This window comes from Lepidochelys kempii, chromosome 1 (genome assembly GCF_965140265.1).
Source record: "Lepidochelys kempii isolate rLepKem1 chromosome 1, rLepKem1.hap2, whole genome shotgun sequence".
In the NCBI taxonomy this organism is placed as follows: domain Eukaryota; kingdom Metazoa; phylum Chordata; order Testudines; family Cheloniidae; genus Lepidochelys; species Lepidochelys kempii.
In genome coordinates this window covers 183,963,229-183,990,395 of record NC_133256.1, presented here as the reverse complement: position 1 = coordinate 183,990,395, position 27,167 = coordinate 183,963,229, and the positions used below count along the sequence as shown (strand labels likewise).

At 42.5% G+C, this 27,167-nt stretch overlaps 1 protein-coding gene across 10 annotated transcripts in view; it reads right to left on the bottom strand.

Annotated features, from left to right (window-relative positions):
- Positions 1 to 27,167, bottom strand: part of HTR1F (5-hydroxytryptamine receptor 1F) — a 193,664-nt gene that overhangs the window by 114,336 nt on the left and 52,161 nt on the right. For 5 of the 10 annotated variants that reach the window (XR_012154060.1, XR_012154092.1, XR_012154087.1 and 2 more), the window contains exon 2: positions 1,699 to 1,829. The exons of 1 other annotated variant lie outside the window; for it this stretch is intronic. Coding sequence is in view for 2 of the 9 variants with exons in the window: in XM_073304287.1 (XP_073160388.1) it covers positions 1,699 to 1,829 (131 nt within the window). In the remaining 7 variants the exon portion in view is untranslated. Of the gene's footprint in view, positions 1 to 1,698; positions 1,833 to 6,540; positions 6,624 to 27,167 lie in introns of those variants that run through there. 4 more of the 10 variants (XR_012154089.1, XR_012154088.1, XM_073304278.1 and 1 more) reach the window with 2 other exon arrangements.

Here is a 27,167-nt window from a genome sequence, read left to right as displayed (position 1 = left end):
GCACTGAGCCCTGGTCTACATGGGGGGGGGAAGGGGGGTTTTGGGGCGAGGAGAGAAGAGGATCTAAGTTACGCAACTTCAGCTACGTGAATAACGTAGCTGAAGTCGACGTACTTAGATCGACTTACCGTGGTGTCTCCACCGCAGTGAGTCGTCTGCTGCTGCTCCTCCGTTGACTCTGCCTGCGCCTCTCGCAGCACTGGAGTACAGGAGCCAATGGGAGAGCGCTCGGAGACGGATTGCTGCCCGCTGATCCAGCAGGTAGTGAAGACATACCCATAGTGGGTGGCTTGCAACAGCCACAAGCCAGACGTGATCAGGAGAGTTTTATGACAACATTTACCCAGGCTTCAGCATGGAAGGTAAAACCTTCCTTTTAACCTTGGGTAAAACCTTTCTTTGTCCCCTTCCCACTAGTGTAATCTCAAAGGACAAGGGAGAACTGGGGCCTAAATTAAAATACAAGAAACAACCAGAGCCAGGATATTTTGGGGGACCCCTTAAAATAGCTGAAAGGATTTCCATCTTCAAAAAGCTGGCTTAAGAGTGCGGAAGTGAACTCTGATCTTGTCTAAGCTCCTCTATACCAAATTTCAGCCCAAAGTAAGATTTTATGGCTAAAATAATTTCTAGGCTCTGGCCAGATATTCCACAGACTTCACCTCACATTTCTAGCCAAAGTCAAAGCTCTATCCCAACCAAACTCTAGACTGTCCTCTAACAGGCCCGTCACCTGATGCCTCTGCTTCTCCCAGGTGTCCCTCTTAAACAACCCATTCTGATTCCTTGTACTCATCTTCACACCTTCTTTCACACTGCTATTTATGCCTGACCTTCCGTGTCCCAATTTGCATTGCAAGCAGCCAACTTTCTTTACTCAAATCTTGCCTAAAATCACACACACACACTTTTTTCTGCAATGATAATCTCCCTAAGGAAAGAAGGCTTTGGTTATTAGAAGAATCAGTAGAAGAATCTTCTAGATGCCATAGTTGCTCTTTGGAAATCAAACCATCAGTTCATCATCCAGTGTACGTCACATTATGACTCCGAGCGGATTTTCTTTACTAAATTACAAGGCAAGTCAGTCTCTTGGAACATGGACCAGATGTTCCAGTCTGCTGTGTGTACAACAAACTTCATCAATGATTTGTAACTAGAACACTAATAGAGCCTTACAGCTATGCTATAATAAAACAAGTCCTGGTCCATGTATCAAATCCAGGTCCACATTTCAACTCCATGTCAGATTATGACCCTTGCTAGAACAATCAGTAAAACATACATTCAGTCAGTAACCTTATGATTTAGAGTTACTAACAATCCAGGTATCAGATCATTTCTGGAACAGTTATCCCGATAACAGATTACAAAGAGGGAGACTTACCATAAATTGTTTGAATGGGGACTTTCGGAATCACAGTTAAGTGATTTACAACCCAGGTAATTTTTCTTAAGGCAGGATCCCCCAGGGTATAAGAAAAGGCTCCTTAGAAAATCTCCATTTCAAAATCCTACATATTCTTTGTTTTCTTGTTTCAGAAGGAGAAACCAACATTTTAATGGTTGATCATACTAGTTTAAACCACAACATATAATTCTATACAAACTAACCGGAACTCTTTTTATACAAAGAAAGCTCATTCAAGATCTGCCTAATATCCTGGTGTTCCCAATTAATGAATTAAGTCACCTTACCTTTAGATAGAAAGCCCAGCATAAGCACATCTGCATCTGCCTCCAACTCCAGATTGAACACATCATTTCCATGGCTCAACAAGCCTTCAAGATTCTCCTCCTTCCCATACTGAAAATGTATTATCTCAAATCTGCTAAGAAACAAATAAATAAAATCATCAGTTCCTCCTTTCCCCACCGCCAGCAAAAACGGCGATGTTGTGAGGACACTGGACCTAATGGGAAGCAAAAGAAAAAGGTCTGTGAAACGCATGCAATATGAAACGCAGGTCTTTCGCTATTTAACCATAGCAACTGCAACAATTCCATGACAGTCTGGAAGGGATTTTCTTACTCTGCAGAGGATGCTAAATGAGACTTCTAAAATGGTATCCTCCATTAAGATAATTATGGGGGGGAAAAAAACATTCAACTATACATGAAAGCTACAGCTATATTAAGACTTCAGCTGGCAGCACAATTTGCTACAGAGCAGAAGACATGGATTCAGTATCAAATACAGGATTTCTGTCTTCCCACAAAGCCAGAGGTGACACAAAGGGAATGACAACTTCTGCAGAAGGCAAACAGAACTCATTCTGTGATCCTTCTCTGAGATTGCCCATCCTGTGGCATGAACAAGGACAGTGAACAGAGGCAGGGGATTAAAAGTGGAAACAACTGCATCTTCAAATGACAGGTTGTCCTTACTAGACTGGCATGAGTTTGGGATGGGTGTTATGTTTTTCTTAATTTATACTAACCATGAAGGAAGTCTCAGAAAGTGACTGGTCAACATGATTATATAACTCCTCAAAAGGAGGCACGTGGCACATCTTTTTAATAACAATTCACAAAAGTCTACCAGGAGAAATCAAAATCCACAAGGGCAGCAGACTGAGCAGAATAAAGAGGGATTCAATATCCTGAACTCCAAGGTTGACAATGTCCAGAGGGCAAGTACAGAGGATGGGAAGCAAGAGCCTACGCTCAAATGCCAAAATACTCCCTGCCTCAAATCAGACAAAAACAGTCAGCTTTCGATACGTGCACTTTGCACAGGCAGAGGAAGCAAAAGAGGAAAGAAAAGGAGAACAGTACTGAGCATAAACATAATTTTTTACTTATAAATGTAGGATGAACTGTTAGCAGATCTCATCTGCAATCAAACAGTGGATCATTTCAGAAAACTACTTCAATGAAATTTAATTAACCCTTTAATACTTGGTGGTAAACTGTGGAAAAAATAGATATCTAAAATTTAAAAAAAGAATATAAGTGAAAGATTAAATATATAGGAGGGTTTCCTTTATGGGTGCAATTTGTACTTACATATTTGAAACTCTAAGTGAATCGCAGAAACAAATCTGACTATGACTGTTGCTCCTCTCATTACCTGATGGGGAGTGCAAATAAGCTGGAGGCACAAGCAATTAATTTTGCAGGCGTAAACTGCATCCACTAACAGACTGAAAAAAGTTAATTAAAAATACACTCATTTTTCTGGAAGAAATTCTATTTAGACATAAAAATCAGAAAACAAACTACGCAGGGATCTTTCATTTCCCCTCAGCTTTATTACTAACTGCATTTGTAAGATAAAGGGATTTTTGTTCCATCTGAGCTTTGCTGCTCCTGCTGCTGATTTCCCACCTGAAATCATAATAGTCTGTTTGTGATGTCTTGGTTGGTTGTGTGAAGAGGAGCACAGTAGGTCATCACTGACTGAGGAGGAGAACTTCAAGTGGGAATATGCAGGATCAGAAAGACTCCTATAGAAACAAAGATCTCGAAAGCCTCAGCTCAAACGGCCTGTAGTTTTAACTCTATTTCGTCCATGATGGTAAACTTGATCTCTCATTTGTCTGCGTCTCTCTCAACCATTCTTTGCCTTTTTCTTTGCCTCAGCTTCCATAGGAAATACGCTCTGTGCTGAAAGACCACTATCCTGTCCTTCAGATCCCTCCTCGAGGCCCACTTCTGCCATAATGGCTACACAAACTAAGTCAATTCACAACAGCATGAGAGTGGAGCAGTTTGGGATAGCCAATATTTACACAGGTTTTACAGTGTTATATTCTGATTTTTAGAGTTTTATTCTTCTCCTCTACCATTTGAATCTTTCTGGTATTCTTCGATTGTAAACTCTTCTGAGCATATGCCCTACGTATATGTTCAGAGTTTATAGCACATTGTGTGCACTACCATGCTACAAACAGCAGTAGTTATGTACAAATAAATCCTAGCCAGCCGCAAACAATGCTTTTTGAAAAGGTAACAGTGGGTAATAATTTAACTAATATTATGTAATTCTTTTAACATTTTACAGCAACAACAAGCTGGGACTGTATGCCAGGGATGGATCACTTGATAATTGCCTTGTTCTGTTTGTTCTCTCTAAAAAACATCTGGCATCGGCTACTGTCAGAAGATAGGATACTGGGCCAGATGGAGCATTGGTCTGACCCAGTATGGCCATTCTTATGTAAACATACGTCAAGGTTCCTCCCCCCACGCTGAACTCTAGGGTACAGATGTAGGGACCTGCATGAAAAACCTCCTAAGCTTATCTTTACCAGCTTAGGTCAAAACTTCCCCAAGGTACAAAATATTCCACCCTTTGTCCTTGGATTGGCCGCTACCACCACCAAACTAATACTGGTTACTGGGGAAGAGCTGTTTGGACGCGTCTTTCCCCCCAAAATACTTCCCAAAACCTTGCACCCCACTTCCTGGACAAGGTTTGGTAAAAAGCCTCACCAATTTGCCTAGGTGACTACAGACCCAGACCCTTGGATCTTAAGAACAATGAACAATCCTCCCAACACTTGCACCCCCCCTTTCCTGGGAAATGTTGGATAAAAAGCCTCACCAATCTGCATAGGTGACCACAGACCCAAACCCTTGGATCTGAGAACAATGAAAAAGCATTCAGTTTTCTTACAAGAAGACTTTTAATAAAAATAGAAGTAAATAGAAATAAAGAATTCCCCCCTGTAAAATCAGGATGGTAGATATCTTACAGGGTAATTAGATTCAAAAACATAGAGAACCCCTCTAGGCAAAACCTTAAGTTACAAAAAAGATACACAGACAGAAATAGTTATTCTATTCAGCACAATTCTTTTCTCAGCCATTTAAAGAAATCATAATCTAACACATATCTAGCTAGATTACTTACTAAAAGTTCTAAGACTCCATTCCTGGTCTATCCCCGGCAGAAAACCAGCATAAGACAGACACACAGACCCTTTGTTTCTCTCCCTCCTCCCAGCTTTTGAAAGTATCTTGTCTCCTCATTGGTCATTTTGGTCAGGTGCCAGCGAGGTTACCTTTAGCTTCTTAACCCTTTACAGGTGAGAGGACCTTTCCCCTGGCCAGGAGGGATTTCAAAGGGGTTTACCCTTCCCTTTATATTTATGACACGCCCCCCAAATCACAGCTAGGGTGAAACACTGGCTGGGATTTCTTCCTGGAGCTCTAGGAAAAACAGAGTTAATAAGACACATGCATCTCTAAATATACTACCAAGTACATAAAGACTAACAATATTTTCTACATCTCAAGGACGATTTTAACCAGTTGATTCTGGGAAACTTTCACGGGAGAGTGCATCAGCCACTTTGTTAGAAGCTCCTGAGATGTGTTGGATGTCGAAATCAAAATCTTGGAGAGATGAACTCCACCGAAGAAGTTTTTTGTTAGTTTCTTTGACGGTGTGAAGCCACTTCAGGGCAGCATGGTCGGTTTGCAGGTGGAAACGCTGTCCCCAAACATATGGGCGTAGCTTTTCCAGAGTGTAGACAATGGCGTAACATTCTTTTTCAGTGACTGACCAGTTGCTTTCCCTCTCAGACAGTTTTTTGCTGAGAAACACTACAGGGTGGAATTCTTGATCAGGTCCTTTCTGCATTAAAACTGCTCCCACACCACGCTCGGACGCATCTGTGGTTACTAGGAACGGTTTGTCAAAGTCTGGGGCCCTTAGTACAGGGTCAGACATGAGTGTCACTTTAAGCTTGTTAAAGGCCTTCTGACACTTTTCGGTCCACTGAACAGCATTTGGCTGTTTCTTTTTGGTTAGGTCTGTCAGTGGGGCGGCGATTTGGCTGTAGTGTGGTACAAATCGTCTGTAATAACCGGCCAAGCCTAAGAAGGATTGAACCTGTTTCTTTGACTTTGGGACAGGCCACTTTTGGATAGCATCCACTTTGGCCTGTAGGGGGCTGATAGTTCCTTGACCCACCTGGTGTCCAAGGTAAGTCACTCTGTTTAGGCCTATTTGACGCTTCTTAGCCTTAACAGTTAGTCCTGCCTCCCTTATGCGCTCAAGGACTTTTTGTAAATGTTCCAGGTGGTCTGCCCAGGAATCCGAAAATATGGTCACATCGTCAAGGTAGGCGACTGCATATTCTCCTAATCCCGCTAGGAGACCATCTACAAGTCTTTGGAAAGTGGTGGGTGCATTTCGCAGCCCGAAAGGGAGTATATTAAATTCATACAGCCAGAGATGTGTGGTGAAGGCTGACCTTTCCTTGGCAGATTCATCTAGCGGTACCTGCCAGTACCCCTTGGTTAAGTCCAAGGTAGAGATGAACTGGGCCCGTCCCAGTTTCTCTAATAGTTCATCTGTGCGTGGCATTGGATAGTTGTCTGGGCGAGTTACAGCATTTAGCTTATGGTACTCCACGCAAAAACGTATTTCCCCATCTGGTTTGGGAACTAGAACCACTGGAGATGCCCATGCACTTTCAGAGGGGCGGATTACACCCATCTGTAACATATCCTGGATCTCCCGTTCTATAGCAGTTTTAGCTTGAGGAGACACCCGGTAAGGTTGGACCCTAATTGGGTGAGCATTACCTGTGTCAATGGAGTGGTATGCCCGTTCAGTCAGTCCTAGGGTGGCTGAGAACGTTGGTGCATAGCTAGTGCACAGCTCCTTGATCTGCTGTCGCTGCATATGCCCAAGGGTCACGGAGAGGTTCACCTCTTCCACACCACCAGTACATTTCCCTTCGTAGTAGACACCTTCAGGCCACTCAGCGTCGTCTCCTCCCTGGGCTGTAAACTGGCAAATCTTTAATTCTCTGGAATAAAAGGGCTTTAGAGAATTAATATGGTACACCTTAGGCTTTCGGTTGGAGGTGGGGAATGCTATGAGATAATTAACAGCTCCCAGGCGCTCCTGGACCATGAATGGCCCTTCCCACGATGCTTCCATTTTATGGGCCTGGAGCGCCTTTAAGACCATGACCTGGTCCCCTACTTTGAAGGAACGCTCTCTGGCATGTTTATCATACCAGGCTTTTTGCTCTTTCTGAGCATCCTGTAAGTTTTCTCTAGCAAGGGCTAAAGAGGTTCGGAGGGTGTTTTGTAGGTTGGTTACAAAGTCCAGAATGTTAGTTCCTGGAGAAGGTGTAAATCCCTCCCATTGCTGCTTCACCAATTGCAATGGCCCCTTAACCTCACAGCCATATACAAGTTCAAATGGGGAAAACCCTAAACTGGGATGTGGTACAGCTCTGTAGGCAAAGAGCAACTGCTGCAACACTAGGTCCCAATCATTGGAGTGCTCATTTACGAATTTACGTATCATGGCCCCCAAAGTTCCATTAAACTTCTCCACCATGCCATTTGTTTGATGGTGGTAAGGAGTGGCAACCAAGTGATTTACCCCATGAGCTTCCCAAAGGTTTTCCATAGTTCCTGCCAGGAAATTAGTCCCTGCATCTGTGAGGATGTCGGAGGGCCAACTTACCCTGGCAAAAATGTCTGCTAGTGCCTGGCACACACTTTTAGCCCTGGTGTTGCTTAGAGCTACTGCTTCCGGCCATCGGGTGGCAAAATCCATGGAAGTCAGTATGTACTGCTTTCCTCTGGCTGTCTTTTTCGGAAAAGGACCCAGAATATCCACAGCTACTCGCTGAAATGGAACTTCAATGATGGGGAGTGGCTGGAGAGGGGCTTTGACCTGGTCTTGGGGTTTTCCCACTCTTTGGCACACCTCACAAGACTCGACATAGGTAGAAACATCCTTGCCCATTCCCTCCCAGTAGAATGACCCCCCCAAACGGTCTTTGGTCCTGTTCACCCCAGCATGGTGATCATGAGCTAAGCTCAAGAGCTTGGCCCGGTATTTAGTTGGAACTACCAACTGTCTCTGAGGATGCCAGTCTTCCTGGTGTCCCCCAGAAAGAATTTCCTTGTATAAAAGTCTTCTTTCTACAACAAACCTGGATCGATTAGAAGAGGTGAGAGGCGGTGGGTTGCTCCGTGCCGCCGCCCAAGCTCTCTGGAGGCTTTCATCTGCTTCCTGTTCGGTCTGGAACTGTTCCCTTGATGTTGGAGACATCAGTTCCTCATGGGATTGTGGACCTAGGCTTGCTCCCTCTGGAAGTGATATAGGGGATGGAGCTGTTTCTGTTGACTGTGAACCGCTCTCCGCTGGTGCACTATGTTGGGATTCAGGCTCCGGCTGAGCCTCTTGTGTAGGGTTATCGGCTGCTGCCAGTTCAGGGTCGGTGGGGCCCTCTGGTGTTGAGGTTGCAAGTATTGGATTCAGTGCTGACACTTGGTCTGGTGTTGGTTGTTCGGCTGGTTCTGGTTCTGGGACTGGTTCCGTCTGGGTCTCTGGGACTGGATCCACTACTGCTGTTGCATACATTGGCCTGGGGTCCGGGTCCATCACCTCTGACCGGGTCCTGATAGAAGTTTCCGGAACAGAGCTAGGCCTCACGGCTTGTTTAGCCTGGCTGCGGGTGACCGTTCCCACCCTCTTGGCCTGCTTCACATGATTGGCCAAGTCTTCCCCCAACAGCATGGAGATGGGATCATCATCATAGACTGCAAAAGTCCACATTCCTGACCAGCCCTTGTACTGGACAGGCAACTTGGCTATAGGCAAACTGAACGAGTTGGACTTGAAGGGTTGAATTGTCACTTGGATCTCTGGGTTGATTAAATTGGGGTCCACTAAGGAAGCATGGATAGCTGACACTTGTGCTCCAGTGTCCCTCCATGCGGTGACCTTCTTCCCGCCCACACTCACAGTTTCCCTCCGCTCCAAGGGTATCTGGGAGGTATCTGGGCCTGCGGACCTCTGGTGTGATTCCGGTGCAATGCACTGTAATCTGTTGGGGTTCTTGGGGCAGTTGCCTTTACATGCCCCAGCTCATTACATTTAAAACATCGTCCAGCTGACGGGTCACTGGGGCGAGGTGGGTTGCTGGAGAATGGGGTGGTGGGACGATAAGGGGTCTGGAGGGTTCTTTGGGAGGTAGGTGGGGCCTTGGGCGGCCCCCGGTAATAGGGTGTGGTCTGGGGTGGTTCCTTCTGGTCTCTGCTCCAACTGCGACCAGTTTTCTTCTTCTCTGCCACCTCCACCCATCTGGCTCCAATCTCTCCTGCCTCAATTACAGTTTTGGGTTTCCCATCTAGGATGTATCTTTCTATTTCCTCAGGAACACTCTCTAAGAATTGTTCCATTTGCATTAGGAAGGGCAAATTTACTGGAGATTCAACACTTGCTCCTGATATCCAGGCATCCCAATGTTTCACAATGTGGTAGGCATGTCGGGTAAATGACATGTCTGGTTTCCACCTTAGGGCTCTGAACCTCCGACGAGACTGCTCGGGTGTTATCCCCATTCTGACTCTCGCCTTGGATTTAAACAGTTCATACTTGTTCATGTGTTCTTTAGGCATTTCAGCTGCCACCTCAGCTAAGGGTCCACTGAGCTGCGGCCTCAGCTCTACCATGTATTGGTCAGTAGAGATGTTGTACCCAAGGCAGGCCCTTTCGAAGTTTTCTAGGAAGGCCTCAGTATCATCGCCTGCCTTGTAGGTGGGGAACTTTCTGGGATGGGAAGTGGTACTTGGAGAAGGATTGCTAGGGTTGGTTGGGATATTCTGCTGAGCCTTTATCTTCTCCATCTCCTCCACATACTTCCTGTCTTTTTCCTTCTCCTCCAGTTCTTTGTCCCTTGCTTCCATAGCTCTCCTGTGAGCAGCCGCTTGGTGTTGTTCTGCCTCTCTCGCTGCCTCCCTTTCTTGTTCCTTCTTCAGCTGCATGAGTTCTGTCTGTCTTTCATGTTCCCTTTGTCTTTCCGCAGCCTGAAATCTGGCTAATTCCAGCTTGTGTCGAGCCGTGGATTTTGTCATTCTAACCTCTCTGTTTTAACTAACTTTACACCCAAGGTTTAGAAATAAACAAAACTTGGCTGTAAAATTTTGCTGTGCTGGAATAGAATACCTATTCTCTGATAGTGATTGTCAGCCTACAGAAAAAGACAATTCCCTTGTCTCTGCTCTGGGCCCAAATCAAAGCAAAAAACCTCTAACTACTTGGAAACCTGCTTACCAGCAGCCCAAAGGAAAAAAAATTCCTTTTTAAACTTGTGCTCCTTGTAAAACAAAAAAATCAAAATCCTAAAAAAAAAAACCCTTGCCACTTTTGTCTCCAGGCAAATGGGTAGAACACCCCCCTCCCTATTTACTTTTAGGGAAAAAAAACAACCTCTGGGTTGGAAGACGGAATTTCCCTGCAGGAGTTAAGTACCCTGCCTACAGGCAAAGAAAACCTGCAATTCACAAATATAATCCCCTTTTGTCTCAGCTCTGGCTCCAAAGCAGAGAGAAAACGAGCTTCTTTTCCAGCAGCTCCAAAGGAAAAAAAAATTCCTTTTTAAAATCTGTATTTCTAGTTAAAAAAAATCTCAAAATTGATCTCAAAATGATTTCAGGTTAATCCCACCACTGTGCCACCATGTCAAGGTTCCTCCCCCACGCTGAACTCTAGGGTACAGATGTGGGGACCTGCATGAAAAACCTCCTAAGCTTATCTTTACCAGTTTAGGTCAAAACTTCCCCAAGGTACAAAATATTCCACCCTTTGTCCTTGGATTGGCCGCTACCACCACCAAACTAATACTGGTTACTGGGGAAGAGCTGTTTGGACGCGTCTTTCCCCCCAAAATACTTCCCAAAACCTTGCACCCCACTTCCTGGACAAGGTTTGGTAAAAAGCCTCACCAATTTGCCTAGGTGACTACAGACCCAGACCCTTGGATCTTAAGAACAATGAACAATCCTCCCAACACTTGCACCCCCCCTCTCCTGGGAAATGTTGGATAAAAAGCCTCACCAATTTGCATAGGTGACCACAGACCCAAACCCTTGGATCTGAGAACAATGAAAAAGCATTCAGTTTTCTTACAAGGAGACTTTTAATAACAATAGAAGTAAATAGAAATAAAGAATTCCCCCCTGTAAAATCAGGATGGTAGATATCTTACAGGGTAATTAGATTCAAAAACATAGAGAACCCCTCTAGGCAAAACCTTAAGTTACAAAAAAGATACACAGACAGAAATAGTTATTCTATTCAGCACAATTCTTTTCTCAGCCATTTAAAGAAATCATAATCTAACAAGTACCTAGCTAGATCTTACTAAAAGTTCTAAGACTCCATTCCTGGTCTATCCCCGGCCAAGACAGAATATAGACAGACACACAGACCCTTTGTTTCTCTCCCTCCTCCCAGCTTTTGAAAGTATCTTGTCTCCTCATTGATCATTTTGGTCAGGTGCCAGTGAGGTTACCTTTAGCTTCTTAACCCTTTACAGGTGAGAGGATTTTTTTCTCTGGCCAGGAGGGATTTTAAAGGGGTTTACACTTCCCTTTATATTTATGACATAGGCCTATCAATGGCTATTAGTTATTGACATTTTCGGGCAAAGGATTAATCAAACTGATGTTAGACTGAAAATTTATCACTTCTTTCTCACGTTTCCTGTTTACGGTTTCTCAGCACACAGAAAATACATGGTGTTCTTCTGCCAGAATTCTAAGGTAGAATTTATTCCATCATGTCAAGGTTCCTTCCCCACTCTGAATGCTAGGGTACAGATGTGGGGACCTGCATGAAAACCTCCTAAGCTTACTTTTACCAGCTTAGGTTAAAACTTTCCCAAGGTAAAAACTATTTTACCTTTTGCCCTTGGACTTTCACTGCCACCACCAAACACTTAACACTGGTTACTGAGAAAGAGTTCATTTGGAAACGTCTTTTCCCCCAGAATCCTCCCAAATCTTACCCCCTTTTTTTCTGGGGAAGGTTTGATAAAAATCCTCACCAATTTGCATAGGTGACCAGAGGCCCAAATCCTTGGATCTTAATAACAATGAAAAAGCATTCAGTTTCTTAAAAGAAGAATTTTAATAGAAGAAAAAGTAAAAAGAATCACCTCTGTAAAATCAGGATGGTAAATACCTTACAGGGCAATTAGATTCAAAACATGGAGAATCCCTCTAGGCAAAACCTTAAGTTAACAAAAGACACAAAAACAGGAATATCCATTCCCTCCAGCACAGCTTATTTTCTCAGCCATTTAAAGAAAACAGAATCTAACACATATCTCGCTAGATTACTTACTAAGTTCTAAGACTCCATTCCTGTTCTGTCCCCGGCCAAAGCATCACACAGACAGACACAGCCCCTTTGTTTCTCCCCTCCTCCAGCTTTGAAAGTATCTTGCCTCCTCATTGGTCATTGTGCCAGCGAGGTTATCTTAGCTTCTTAACCCTTTACAGGTGAAAGGGTTTTTCCTCTGGCTAGGAGAGATTTTAAAGGTGTTTATCCTTCCCTTTATATTTATGACACATCATAAAACTTTTCCATTGAGGTCTATGAATAGCACAAGCATTTGAATCCAAGATTTAATGCTACAAGAGCTCTGATGAAAGCAGTGATGTTATGGGCAATATGTAGACAATATTTTGGTTCCACTCTCAGATACCCACCTCTTCAGTGAAAATCCTAAAATTGGGAGAAAAATTCCCCAAGATCTCTTAATACATAATAAAGAAGGAAAATCATGAGGTAACATTTTTTTCCTTTATGGCTCCAGGCTCATGATTTCCTTGTCCTTGGGCTGAACAGAAGGCAAGTTCTTATTTGTCCATCACCATATGACTAATTCCTCCCCTCTCTGGAAAACCTCTTCTCCTCTCCCACCCCCAAAAAAGAGTTTCCAAAGCTGTAACATTGTACATAGTACTCAGGACAAACAATATGAAGTTTTACTTAAGAATTACATTTTCCTGAAATATCCTTCCATGGAACTCACCATTACTGAACTTCCACTTTTCCTACAAGGGTGAGTAGGAATAGGAAGCCTGCTACTGAAAAAAAGAAGATGATCAGGTAACAAAGTTTTCCTTTATATATTACATCTAAGCTTGCTGTTCCTACAAAAGCAAAGTCCCCACGAATGGAACTTTAACCTGTGAGAATCAGAATACTGGTATCTATGAAAAGGTGATCCCTATCGCTCAAAGCATCTTTCTGCTGTAGATGGCATGTGTCATGGCTTGGACATCCAGGTTAGTTTTTTGAGAAAGTATGAACTGATAATCAGTGTCTGCCCTGCAGATCTCCTCCTGAGAGGCAAAGGAGCATTAACGCTATCCACAATGCATTTCCTTTGAAGTCAGTAGCAGCACTGGATCTGCTCCTGGTGGCAGTGCTGGATCGGCTCCTGGCAGTACTGTTTTCTTCCTCTGCTGATACTCTGTCATAGGACTTGATCTGCCCATGGCTGTTCTAACATAGAGCGGACCAGCAGCCAGTAAGTAGTGAAGCTAGACCAGAGGTGGGCAAACTACAGCCTGTGGGCCACATCTGGCTTGCGGGACCATCCTGCCCAGCCCCTGAGCTTCCGGCCGGGGAGGCTAGCAGCCGTCCTCCCCCCCACATAGTGATGCTGCCGCGCCGCATCACCAGCGCTCTGGCCCGCTGCTCCTCCTGGGCAGCGCGGGCAGCGTGGCTGGCACCAGTGGGGCTGCAAGCTCCTGCTGCTCTGAGCAGCATGGTAAGGGAGTGGGGAGCAGGGGTGTTGGATAAGGGGCAGGGGATTATGGGGGGCAGTCAGGGGAGAGGGAGCGGGGGGGTTGGATAGGGAGTGAGGTCTCAGAGGGGCAATTAGGGGTGGGGGTTCCAGGAGGGAATGGTCAGGGGACAAGGAGCACGGGGATTGGATGGGTTGGAAGTTCTGAGGGGGGGCAGTCAGGGGACGGGAAGTGGGAGGGGGCGGATAGGGGACGGGGGCCAGGTTGTTTGGGGAGGCACAGCCTTCCCTACCGTTTTGCAACCCTGATGTGGCCCTCGGGCCCAAAAGTTTGCCCACCCCTGAGCTAGACAGAACCCCCTCTCCCTCTTAGGCTTGTTCTGGTCAGGCGCGTCTACTATGCTGAGAAGTAGTAAGGAGGAGAAGAATACAGAGGTACCACATGGAGAACAAAGAGCCAAGGGAACTGATGATTTTGAGGCAAGAAGTACCTGTATAGATTGAAGACTCTAGATGGTCAGCATTGCTGAATTTAGAAACAAAAAGATAAATTCCTAAGAGACAGCTCTGAAAACTAGGGAGGAGTCTCAGTCCAGCTTTTTGCTGCTTTGGGAGCAGAGAAGTCTGTAGGAGGATATCCTCTAAGCTACTCCCAAAGGTCCCATATTGTCCCTCCCTCCAATTCAAGCTAAAAGGAGAGGGAACCCAGTAGGAAGACAAGTGGACAAGACTGTGCCAAGAATGGAAGAAAAACATAAATCACCATTATTCCCTTTAAATGGTTAAGGCACACACCCTCAGAAACTGAGCAGAGCACTAGCTACAATGCCCTGTTATCTTTGCACAGGATACCTTTGCATCTGATTGGTCTTGTTCAGAAAAGGTACCAAAGCTGTCTATAGACGCTTGAAAGCACTACAGCCTCAGACTCTCTTATGCTTTTTAACTGAAGGAAAAGCACAGAAGATAAGAAATGTTGTACTTATTTGGAGGGGAGGGTTGCTTTAATTTTTCACATTTTTATGTGAGCCTTAAAAGTTATCTAAATTCCAACTGCTATAAAATCAACAGTGCAACAGAACAGCAGCAACATAGCAAAGATTTATCCAGCAGCTCATCCAGCAAGAGCAGATCACAGAGAAACTGTAAAGGCTTGGAGATTTGAGAGAGAGAGAGAGAAGAAGAAAAGCTATGCAAAAGACAAAAAGAGTTACATAAAAGTTGCTTCTAAGTTGAACAAAGGAGAAGCAACACAATGAAACTTACACAGGTGAGAGATTTAAACTCCAGAATTAAATGGAAAATGTGCAAGGGAGAGGGAAATGGGCAAAGAACAGAATGTAGGGGACATTCACAAGAAACAGGACAGAAACATAATGAGCAGGTGCTTAACAAGATCTAGTTTTAACTTTTACCTCTTCACTAATCGTAAACTGCAGCCCTCTTTGCAGTTCCCCCAGGAGGTGGCTCTTTGTGGCTGTACTTTTGGTACACTGATACCCCAGGGGATTTATTCTAGTTTTTATTTCTGTCAAAGTGTTTTTAAAAAATGTTAACAGGCGCATTTGTATCTTATGACGTCTAGGCCTCAGGCTCTATGTTCTTTTGATCTCTACTACAGTGCATCACTTCCTCATTAGAAGTCTATTAAATTGCACTAGTGTAAACTCAGCATGAGATCAGAATAAGGCCTGGTATTGGTACCTTGTTCTGTTCTTTACTAGAACACCAACGGGAGGCAGATTTTTATATCTCCATGCAAACAAACTAAATCTGTCACCCAACAGTTAACAAGTCGGGCCGACTTTTTATGATCATTGCACCTAATAAATAAATGCTGTTCAATATTTCAGGTACTTCATGTTGCCTTGTGGGATCTTTGCTTTAAAGAATAAATCATTGCCTAGTGGTCTCCTCATGAGAAATGGGACAATGCATCATTTAAATGACTATCAATCATGAAAGAAATTCCCTGTTTAATTTTTTTCCTATCAAAGGGCTCTCCCCCCAAAGGCATTTGACACTGTTCCTTGGTTATAACTCTATAAAAGAAGCCAAAGATGATAGAAAAAAAATTTTTTTAAAGAGATTCTGTTTTAACATCATCATGTCTGAAAGCTCCTATCTGAATTTCTTCTCATAATTGGGAGTCTATGGAGAAGAAGTTATTATAAGTAGGTCTCCCTGAAAGCACCCCATTTCCTTAGGGCAGGGGTTCTCAAGTTTTTCCACAGTACAGACCACATCTTACTACAAGATTGCCTCAGTGAGCCTCTCCTCGAATTGAGCCATGATCCCCTTCAGAATCGCACTACAAAAAACGCTCAGCAGTTGCTTAAAGCAAGTCAATCCCATGAAAACAATCCCACTCCTACCTCTCAAGTCATTATGTTCAACTAATGCTATCTATCCACCTGCATGATCATAAATCTAAGTGCTTTGCTCGGACTGGCACAAAAAGAGTGTGCATGTACGTCGGAAAGAGCCTAACATTTAAAAAAAACATTTAGAGCCATAGGGAAAGCGGTTATCCCTGGAGACAGAACACTGTCCTTACTCCTGAAAGTGCTGTTCTATAAGTTTTTGACAACCTACAGTAAATTCCTCTTTGGAAATGATGCAGATTGTGATGCACTTATTACTCCAGGCCTCCAACACTGACAAATTACAACACAGAGTCATTGCCAGACTCTGTCTGATGAGTTTTTAGCAATCAAAGTTAAATCACTGTCTTCTCATGGATTATCGCACTGCAACACGGGCTGACAGCGTCACAGGACAAATATTTCCCAGTTTCAAAGCAAGACTTTTTTGGGTTTTTTTAAGCACCAAAGGCTTCATGAGTCAAAACAGCTTTTAAAGTGTCATCTCAAGAAAGTGGTCTATTACAACAACTTAGATCGGGGTACTCAGTAAGTGCATCGCGGGCCAAATCTGGACCGCCAGACACTTTTGAATGGACTGCAAAATCTTTTTATTTACTTATCATAATCATTATTGTTATTCTTTTACTCTGCAGTCTGGACCCTGACTATACCTTGACCAAGAAATTTGTACCTTGACAAAAAATTGATTACCTCTGTCTTAGATGCGCTTCCCAGGATCAAAGCCTAGAGATGATCATAGCTCAAATGCACAGAGTCCCCTGTTCTAATCACAACACTCCCTCCATAGCCTTAAGCAAGTCACTTAAATTCTGCCTCAGTTTCCCCATCTGTAAAATGTGATGACAATACCCACATATCTTGCTCTCAGAAAAACTGAAGACTTTACTAATTAGTTAAATGTTTGTAAAGTGCTTTTATGATTAAAAAATAGTGTATTTTCATCACCATCAAGGCTGCCAAGCATAAAAGCAGATAAAAACAAGGGCTTCCAAATCAAACAAAGCATCACAGAAGGGGAGTTCAATCAGTAGAACCCAGCATCTGATCCCAATCCGCAAACCTGGATAAGCAGATTATCTGCAGATTTGCAGGGCTCAATCAGTTGGAAGCTTAAGAGCAGTTTCCAGTGTTATTCTCTAAAATACCAATCCAAGTCTCTTCAACAGTCAAAGGACTGTACAGCAATATGTGGATCATCTCCCGAATTTCTTAACACACAGTAAAGTGTGAGTAAAGCCCATTTTTTCTTCAGCATTGGAAGCTAAGCAATGAAACAATGGGATCTAACAAATACCAAGTGTCAGAAACCTCTCAGCAAAAAGCCACCATAGCAACCGTATAATATTTCATGGAATGTGTCAAATAGGCCTCTCAGTTGGTGAATTGACACAGCTAATTAACCTTGTAGGATGAAAGCTAGAAAGCTCAGACAGCAGAATGGGTGAGAAATCTGAAAAGAAACTAAGCAAAAGTTAATAAGAGTAAGAAAAGGTTTTGCTAATTCAAAGATGCAAAAAGAAAGCCAGCCATTGATTCTCTGTAGAGGAAGTTAGATGCAATAGACTTCAATAACAAACAATCTATATTCACCTGAAACACTTGCTGTCTTTTTCAAAGTGCACAATTTAAGCAAGCTTACCCGTAAATTAAGTTTCTGTGAATCAACCACAATGATCTAAACATTCCCATCCAGCTTTTGGTGATAAGGGCCAACTGAGGTAATGGTTGTAAAAGCTTTTCCTTCCTGTTTGGTGCTTCAATCATAATTTTTCAAGTTAAGACTAATATTGGGAGCAGCATTACTTAAATCCCTGCTCTTTCCAAATAAGAGCTGCAGTTTCCATGGGCTACGTGTCACTCACCAACTGGACTAATGGCAATGGCACTTGGAACCTAATAGCCCCCGCCCTTTTAAGAGCCTAACAGCCCCTCATTGGTCATGTTTTCTAGACCTTTAATCATTTTTGTCGCTCTTCTCTGGACTTTCTCCAATTTGTGCATATCCTTCCTGAAATGTGGTGCCCAGAACTAGACACAATACTCCAGTTGAGGCCTAATCAGTGTGGAGTTGAGAAGAAGAATTACTTCTCGTGTCTTGCTTACAACACTCCTCCTAATACATCCCAGAAGGATGTTTGCTTTTTTTGCAACAGCATTACACCATTGACTCATATTTAGCTTGTGGTCCACTATGACCCTCACATCCCTTTCCACAGTACTCCTTCCTAGGCAGTCATTTCCCATTTTGTATGTGTGCAACTGATAGTTCCTTCCTAAATGGAGTATTTTGCATTTATGCTTAGTGAATTTCATCCTATTTATTTCAGACCATTTCTCCAGTTTGTCCAGACCATTTTGAATTTTAATCCTATCCTCCAAAGCACTTGCAACCCTTCCCAGCTTGGTATCGTCTGCAAACTTTATAAGTGTACTTTCTATGCCATTATCTAAAACACTGAAGATATTGAACAGAACCAGACCCAAAACTGATCCCTGTGGGAATACCCTTCCAGCATGACTGTGAACCACTGATAACTACTCTCTGGGAACAGTTTTCCTACCAGTTATGCACCCACCTTATAGCAGCTCCATCTAGGTTGCATTTCCCTAGTTTGTTTATGAGAAGGTCATGCGAGAAAGTATCAAAAGCTTTACTAAAGTCAAGATATACCATGTTGTTGGGGACACTGGGCATGGCCACTAGGTAACTCGAGGGGATGGAAGACCACGAGTGTCGATGAAGCCCCCTGGCACTAGGCCCAAGTGTCCTTGGCCCCCCTGCCCGGAGGCACTCGCAGCAGTCATGCTGGGGATTTTACAACAATATGTTGCAAAGTCAAACTGCCTGAAACTAAACAAGGCCAAACAGGGCAAATATGGCAGAACAATGCTGAACAAAGCAGCTTTATGTCTATAGTTTAATAGATGGTACAAAAAAACAAGGGAACTCGCTGGTAACTGGATTGGCTGGCTATATGGATACTATTGCTATTGGATAAGTATGCTAAAAAAAGGATGTATAAAAGCCTGTGTAACTTCCTGCTCTGTGTGCAGGATTTGAGATTCTATTCTCCCTGTACCTTCTTTGAAGCTTCAAATAAACTTTTCCGCTTCTCCACCCCGTTGGGATTATTGGGTAACGCACACAGGGCAACGAACCCCCGCTGTTGCTTGCCTCTGGCACTGGGTGCCGGCAACAATGTCTACCGCTTCTCCCCTATCCACAAGGCTTGTTACCCTGTCAAAGAAAGCTATCAGGTTGGTTTGACATGATTTGTTTTTGACAAATCCATACTGACTGTTCCTTATCACCTTATTATCTTCTAGATGTTTGCAAATTGATTGCTTAATTATTTGCTCCATTATATTTCCAGGTACAGAAGTCAAGCTGACTGGTCTGTAATTCCCCAGGTTGTCCTTACTTCCCTTTTTATAGATGGGCGCTATATTTGCCCTTCCCCAGTCTTCTGGAATCTCTCCTGTCTTCCCTGACTTTTCAAAGACAATTGCTAATGGCTCAGATAGCTCCTCAGTCAGCTCCTTGAGTGTTCTAGCATCTACGCTATGGAGGTTATAGTGACATTGCTGCAGCTGCACTACTGTATGTAGTGCCCATAGTGCAGACATATCCCAACAGATTTGCTTCTGTCTTGCACAGCTCAAATCACATTTAACACTGTCTTCTTCGGCTAATCAAGGAGCACCACTGACTAGCCCTTTTGGGAGTCTCGTTTACTTCACCTTATGCAGACAAAAAAGTTACCTTGATTCATGCCTCAAAAGCAGGGGTGGAAAGCTGAGGTTCACAGGGTCTGGGGAAAATATGCATTATTTAAATGACATGTGTCTGTTGAAAACATATAATTACATAGTAAAATACAGTGTCTCAGTGATATTTCCATAATGCATTTCAAATGCTTACTATGGTGTCTCAGGCACGTAACATAGAAACAGCCCAAGTGTGATTTCACATGCACGGTCGCTAGCCACTTTTCAAACTTCAATTTTTTTTTATTTTTTAATGTATTTTTTAAAAACAATGTGCTGCACTAAAACCAAATCCACTACATTAAGGGCTAATTATTTTTCCGATTTAATTTTTACATTTCAGTACCTCATTCTTCACTTTTTTTTTTACTGGGCTGTTTTAAACACTCCCCTCAACGTATATTTTAATTACGGAATTTGCCCTGTTCATTTATTCAAACTTTTAAAAAGCACCTGAAAACTAATCGGAATACAGCAATATAGAGAAAAGTTATTAACATTCATACTGTTTACAAACTAACCCAATTATTACAAGAGAGAAAAATGTGATATCAGAATCAGATCTTGCATGCCAAGTTCATAATTTTAGAGCTAATCTAGTTAGAGAAGAAGCAAGAGAATTATCTTCCTTCTGCCTGAAAACATTAGAAACAGTCATGTTTAGAGTTCCCTAGGGTATATCTATTTCTGCATACAACTTACTGTTTGGAAATTAGATGTATACAAATTCTTACCTAAATCTTTCCCAGAAGAGTGGTCAGACTCTCTTTCGTCTGTAAGGAAACTACCAGCCATTTCAGAATGCATTTTGCCTGATAATAAAACTAAATATATACTTGGCGTTGCTACATTATGCACAATACTTTGCACAAGGCGAACAGCAGCAATTGCAAACATTATTCTGGAGATCCAATGGCTCTTGCCCACAGGGTGTTCTATAGTCTCACAAAGGTGTTGAGAGAAGCCAACAGAAGCTGACTGCAATGGGAATGGAGGGAATTCAGCAACTTTATGCACCAAGTCTTATTTTCCTTTAGTCAGTTTACAGTGAACTCCTTTAATGAATCACTCCAGTTCCAAAGTTAGCTCACTATTTTCTCTTGGATTTCTAAAGAAGTTATATATTTCTGTTACGGTTTAATCTCTTCCGAACCACTAAATTTGTCTCCAGCTACTGCAGAGCCCTTGGTCCGTGTGGATATACTGGAATACCATGAGGTAGATTCCCCACTGTAATAGCTCCATTGAAGTCAATCCAAGTATGACAATTTACATCAGATGAGGAGCTGCTCCCCATCTCTTTAAATGAGAGAGATGTCAGTGTATATTATGCATTTTTCAGAGAGGCTGGGTATCACAATGCACAACCAAGATTTCAGAAATCAACCATGGTGAAGTTCCCTTGGGGAACTCAGTTTCTCCTCCACTCACCAATCTAACAGGGCCAAAGTTCTAAAGACTGAACATGAAAAATTCCAGTCACCCAACTGAAGGGGAAAGTTAGAACTAACATCTCTAGTTTTGCTTTCTGCTGGGATGAAGCCACTGTTCAGGACGAAAAGCATAAATTAATGGAGTATATCTGACCAATTTAATAGAAGAGAGGCTTTAAAAAAAAAAAAACAACAAAAACTGGAACAAAGTTCTTCCTGTTGGCATATTTACTTAACTGACCATACCCTCCTCAGACAAGTACTTCCAGAGCTGTAGAGATTTATAGTATTACAATATAACATGAAGAAAAGCACAACCATTTGTTGCTGTACTTGTGACTGGTTAGCCCCACTTAACATTCCCTCTTATCCTTATTTAAGATTAAAGAGAATTCTATGCTAAACCATATATATGAAACTCAAGGGAATCATAAGATCTATCCAAAGCAGTGTAGCTATATTAAGAGAAACCAAAATTATATGTAAACAGTTAAATTAGGCCTCTCCCCAACAGTGAATTCTGTGAGTTATGACTTCTGCCCAGAAAGTGGAAGTAGCAAGCAGTGGCCATCATCCACCAGCCACAAAGGGAAGCACAAGTCCATGGGGTCGGATGCGCTGCTAAAGGAGAGTGCTAAAGGAGTTGGCGGATGTGATTGGAGAGCCATTGGTCATTATCTTTGAAAATGCATGGCGATCGGGGGAGGTCCCAGACGACTGGAAAAAGGCTAATGTAGTGCCCATCTTTAAAAAAGGGAAGGAGGAGGATCCTGGGAACTACAGGCCAGTCAGCCTCACCTCAGTCCCTGGAAAAATCATGGAGCAGGTCCTCAAGGAATCAATTCTGAAGCACTTCAAGGAGAGGAAAGTGATCAGGAACAGTCAGCATGGATTCACCAAGGGCAAGTCATGCCTGACTAATCTAATTGCCTTCTGTGACGAGATAACTGGCTCTGTGGATGAGGGGAAAGCAGTGGACATGTTGTTCCTTGACTTTAGCAAAGCTTTTGACACGGTCTCCCACAGTATTCTTGTCAGCAAGTTAAAGTAGTATGGGCTGGATGAACAGACTATAAGGTGGATAGAAAGTGGATTGTCGGGCTCAACGAGTAGTGATCAATAGCTCCATGTCTAGTTGGCAGCCAGTATCAACTGGAGTGCCCCAAGGGTCGGTCCTCGAGCCGGTTTTGTTCAATATCTTCATTAATGATCTGGAGGATGGTGTGGATTACACCCTCAGCAAGTTTGAAGATGACACTAAACTGGTAGGAGAGGTAGATAGGCTGGAGGGTAGGGATAGGATGCAGAGGGACCTAAACAAATTAGAGGATTGGGCCAAAAAAAATCTGATGAGGTTCAACAAGGACAAGTGCAGAGTCCTGCACTTAGGACGGAAGAATCCCACGCACTGCTCCAGACTAGGAACTGAATGGCTAGGCAGCAGGTCTGCAGAAAAGGACCTAGGGGTGACAGTGGACGAGAAGCTGGATATGAGTCAGCAGTGTGCCCTTGTTGCCAAGAAGGCCAATGGCATTTTGGGATGTATAAGTAGGATGTGACAAAGTTCCTGCTCTACCTTGGTGGGTCTTGTGCTTATTGGTGGATTTGCTCGCCTTGGAGCTTCACAGCATCCCTCAGTTTGCCGTTTTTCTGAACCCACAGTCGACTCCTCCTGTGTCTGACATGGAGTTGGGAGAATTTGGGGGGAACCCCCGCCCGCCCTCTGCTCCAGGTTCCAGCCCAGGGCCCTGTGGAATGCAGCTGTCTAGAGTGCCTCCTGGAACAGCTGTGCGACAGCTACAACTCCCTGGGCTACTTCCCCATGGCCTCCTCCCAACACCTTCTTTATCCTCACCATAGGACCTTACTCCTAGTGTCTGATAATGCTTGTACACCTCAGTCCTCCAACAGTCCGCGTTCTCACTCTCAGCTCTTAGTGCCTCTTGCTCCCAGCTTCTCTCACACACACCACAAACTGAAGTGAGCTCCTTTTTAAAACCCAGGTGCCCTGATTAGCCTGCCTTAATTGATTCTAGCAGCTTCTTGATTGGCTGTAGGTGTTCTAATCAGCCTTTCTTAATCGTCTCCAGAAGGTTCCTGATTGTTCTGGAACCTTCCCTGTTACCTTACCCTGGGAAAAGGGACCTACTTAGCCTGGGGCTAATATATCTGCCTCTCCTCTATCCATCTGGCCTGACGTGATCATTCCCCTCTATTCAGCATTGGTGAGGCCTCATCCGGAGTACTGTATCCAGCTTTGGGCCCCACACTACAAGAAGGATGTGGAAAAATCGGAAAGGGTCCAGCGGAGGGCAACAAAAATTATTAGGGGACTGGAACACATGACTTATGAGGAGAGGCTGAGGGAACTGGGATTGTTTAGTCTGCGGAAAAGAAGAATGAGGGGGGATATGATAGCTGCTTTCAACTACCTGAAAGGGGGTTCCAAAGAGGATGGATCTAGACTGTTCTCAGTGGTAGCAGATGACAGAATGAGGAGTAATGGTCTCAAGTTGCAGTGGGGGAGGTTTAGGTTGGAAAAAGGAAAAACTTTTTCACTAGGAGGGTGGTGAAGCACTAGAATGTGTTCCCTAGGGAGGTAGTGGAATCTCTTTCCTTTGAGGTTTTTAAGGTCAGGCTTGACAAAGCCCTGGCTGGGATGATTTATTTGGGGATTGGTCCTACTTTGAGCAGGGGGTTGGACTAGATGACCTCCTGAGGTCCCTTCCAACCCTGATATTCTATGATTCTATAGATTTTAGCTAACATTTTAAAAAAATATTTTCCAAACTGTCCCATCTGGCATAGCAGTAAACAACAATCCGTATGTTGAAAACAATGTTTGCTAAAGTATCTAATAGAAGACTAAGATTTATCCATTAATTAACTATCAATTACAGTAGGTTTGTAAACGCCACAGTGTTGACACTAACACCCAGATAATTTCAAAAGTATTAAAATAATACTGGAAAGAACTTTGTAGCAACATATTTAAAGCACTCATCTTTATGTCTGAAGATATACACTCTGATAGGTTTAAGAATGTTTATCATAATATTTACTTTGATTCTCATTTATATAAAAACAGTCTGTTGAAAATGTACACATACTGAAATATAGGGAAGACATTTCCACCTAAAAGTGTAAACACCACCTGTGGGTAAAAGACACCGTGATAACTGGATGATTTTCTGAATGAGTTAGAACTAAACATGTGCTCAGACCCTGGTCAGTGACACTGTTTATTTGTTGCCCACTGTGAAATATATTAGGCATGTGCGTTCAATCAAAGCAGCCTTTTGGGGGCTTTATCGCTAGACCAATATGTACTTTGATTTTAAAAAGAAATATAAAAAAGGGATCAGAATTATTATACAATATGACAATTATTAGTTACTGCTTTACAAGAATGAAGAAAATGAGACCCTCAATTCATTGTACTGAAGAGTTCTTCTTAAATACTGAAAAGATATTAGGAAGGTTTCTGATCTCAGCTGTATCTGCAATTCCAAGTAAGTCCATTAATTTAAGATTTAAATTTAAACTGATGTAATCAAGTTTGGTATCTAACCATCTGATTTTTTCTCCTTAACATATTCATTGTGTGGTGGACAGTCTTCATATTTATTATCTGGTCTATGAGAAATTAACAGCTTGTCCATTTTAACAAAATGAGAAATTACTTTGAACTTAATACTGAATATCCCTGGCTGCTTACCATCCATGCTATTTCTTTAGAGCAACACAGTGGATCTAAACATTAAGTCTTCTGAAATTTAAAGCAATTAAAAGAAATAGAAATTTTAGAAAGTGATCTTTTTAACACTATTTAATGTGTTATTCAATTGAAGAACAAAAACAACTTTTCCCCTGGTAAGTCTTGGTATGGTATCATAGAAACTAAAGACAATAAAAGGAATATATTTTATTTATACAGTAGAAATAAATGTGAACAGCAGCAGCATTAAATCCCAATCATTCCAAAATTTATAATCGAGAGGATAAATTCTTTCTCAAAGTCTATAGTCTGAAAAATGATTGACATAAATGGCCTCTCACTCAGGTATGTTATTTATGTGTATTTGGAGTCATACCTAACTTATTTTTAACACTAACATTTTCATAGCATTTTCTTATGTTAGCTGTATGGCGACGGACATCTGATACAGCAGACTAGATTCAAATACTTCTATTACATCAGAATTGTTTACCAAGTTCTGGACAGTAACAGCTGAATCAAGCCTTAGCTGAATATATTAAATTAAATACAACATAGAACAGAGAAAAACATGCTAGAAAACTTTATTCCCAGCTAAAATAGTCTGTCAATCAAACCGAATGGTAGAACTAATGATGAATTGTTATAAAGGCAAACTACATGGAGATAACTCAAGAGAACAGATAACTATACTGGTTTCTTATACATTTTATTGTACCTATATTTCTTTATTTCTAAATCAAATTATTTATTCAATCCTGAGATCCTCTATCCTTTTTCACTGAATAAACACAATAGAAATATGTATTGCTTATACAAGATGGTTTTGACACTAATTTTCAAGAAGAAAGTTAATGAGGAAGTTAGAATCAGGCTGAAAGCAGAAATCACAAAATTGAAATTTATTACATATATTTACAATTGCTACAGAAGATAGTACATTTAGAATTAATGAAGATACCATATGCACTACAAAATAATAGACATGAAGGAAAATGGCTTGGTTAAACAGAGAAGTACAGTTTACCTGGATTAAAAATGCTAACAGAAACAGAGAATTGTTGGCATGCAAGATACATAGATAAGAGTGCAAGGGCCCAAACCTTGTAAATACCAATACCCAACTGACCTTAGCCGGACACCCCCCCCCCCAAAACAACAACAAAAACAAACAAAACTGAAGGGTGACCAACTTCTAAAAAGCAATTCTGGAAATAAAACAGATTAACTGTACTTTTCATTCACATAGTCCCTTTCATCATAATCTCACAAAACTTTACCAATATTAAATCTCACAACAAATTTGAGCGGTAAGCCAAGTCTGAGTAAAATGAGGCAGAGATGTTATTTGAATTACCTAAACGACAGGCATCAGTAGCAAAGGATTCTTGATTCCCAGTTCCCTGCTTTAACTGTGAAGTACTCTAGACAAAAATAGCAGTAGTGTTTGCTCAGTAACATTTAGAAATAGGCCATATCTATACTACAGAGTTTACAGCTGTGGGCATAGCTGTATCGATGCAGCTGCACAACTGTAAGATCTCCCATGTAGCCGCTTCATGCCGATGGAAGAGAGCTCTCCAACCGGCAGACTTCAACTATCCCCAACGAGCGATGGTAGCTACATCAGCGGGAGATGTTCTCCCACCAACATAGCACTGTCCACACCGGCATGTCTGTCGGTGTAATTTATGTCGTGCAGGGGTGTGGTTTTTTTTCCACACCCTTGAGCAACCCAAGTTACATCAACAAAACTGCTAGTTTAGACATAGCCTTAGCTAAGGTTGCAACAGGACATCTCTCATCCACTCAAAACCCTAAAAGCATGGAAGAAAGAAGTGAAGGGGAAGACTTGTGAATTCCTTTCCACCTTCACGTTGCCTACAATGCCGTCAGTAACTCCACCATTCTACAGAGTTTACACTTCCATTCCCAAACACATACCCCAAAGCAATACAGTACATACTCCAACTTCATCAAACGTGCAGTCCAATGAAAACCCTTCAGTGACCACCTATGTTTATATCCATTAGATCAACAGATCTGCCATTTGGCTATCACACATTCCATGCATTTGAGAAGTTATTCTGAGTTAATGCTGCCTAGGTCATTGTTAAGGTTTTGTATTGTTCTGATCCTGGTAGTGAATGAAGACAGACATGCGGATGAGTTTTAAGTGACAGGCCACAACTTTACTAAATTTAGCACAGGGGAGGGATGCTACCCACCCTTTCACCCAGACTCTCACGTACAAGGCATTTTAAGTGACTCCAGTGTGGTGGTTGTGGGGCTCCTTCCATGTAACCCATAACTCGGGGTAGCCTCTGCTTAGCCT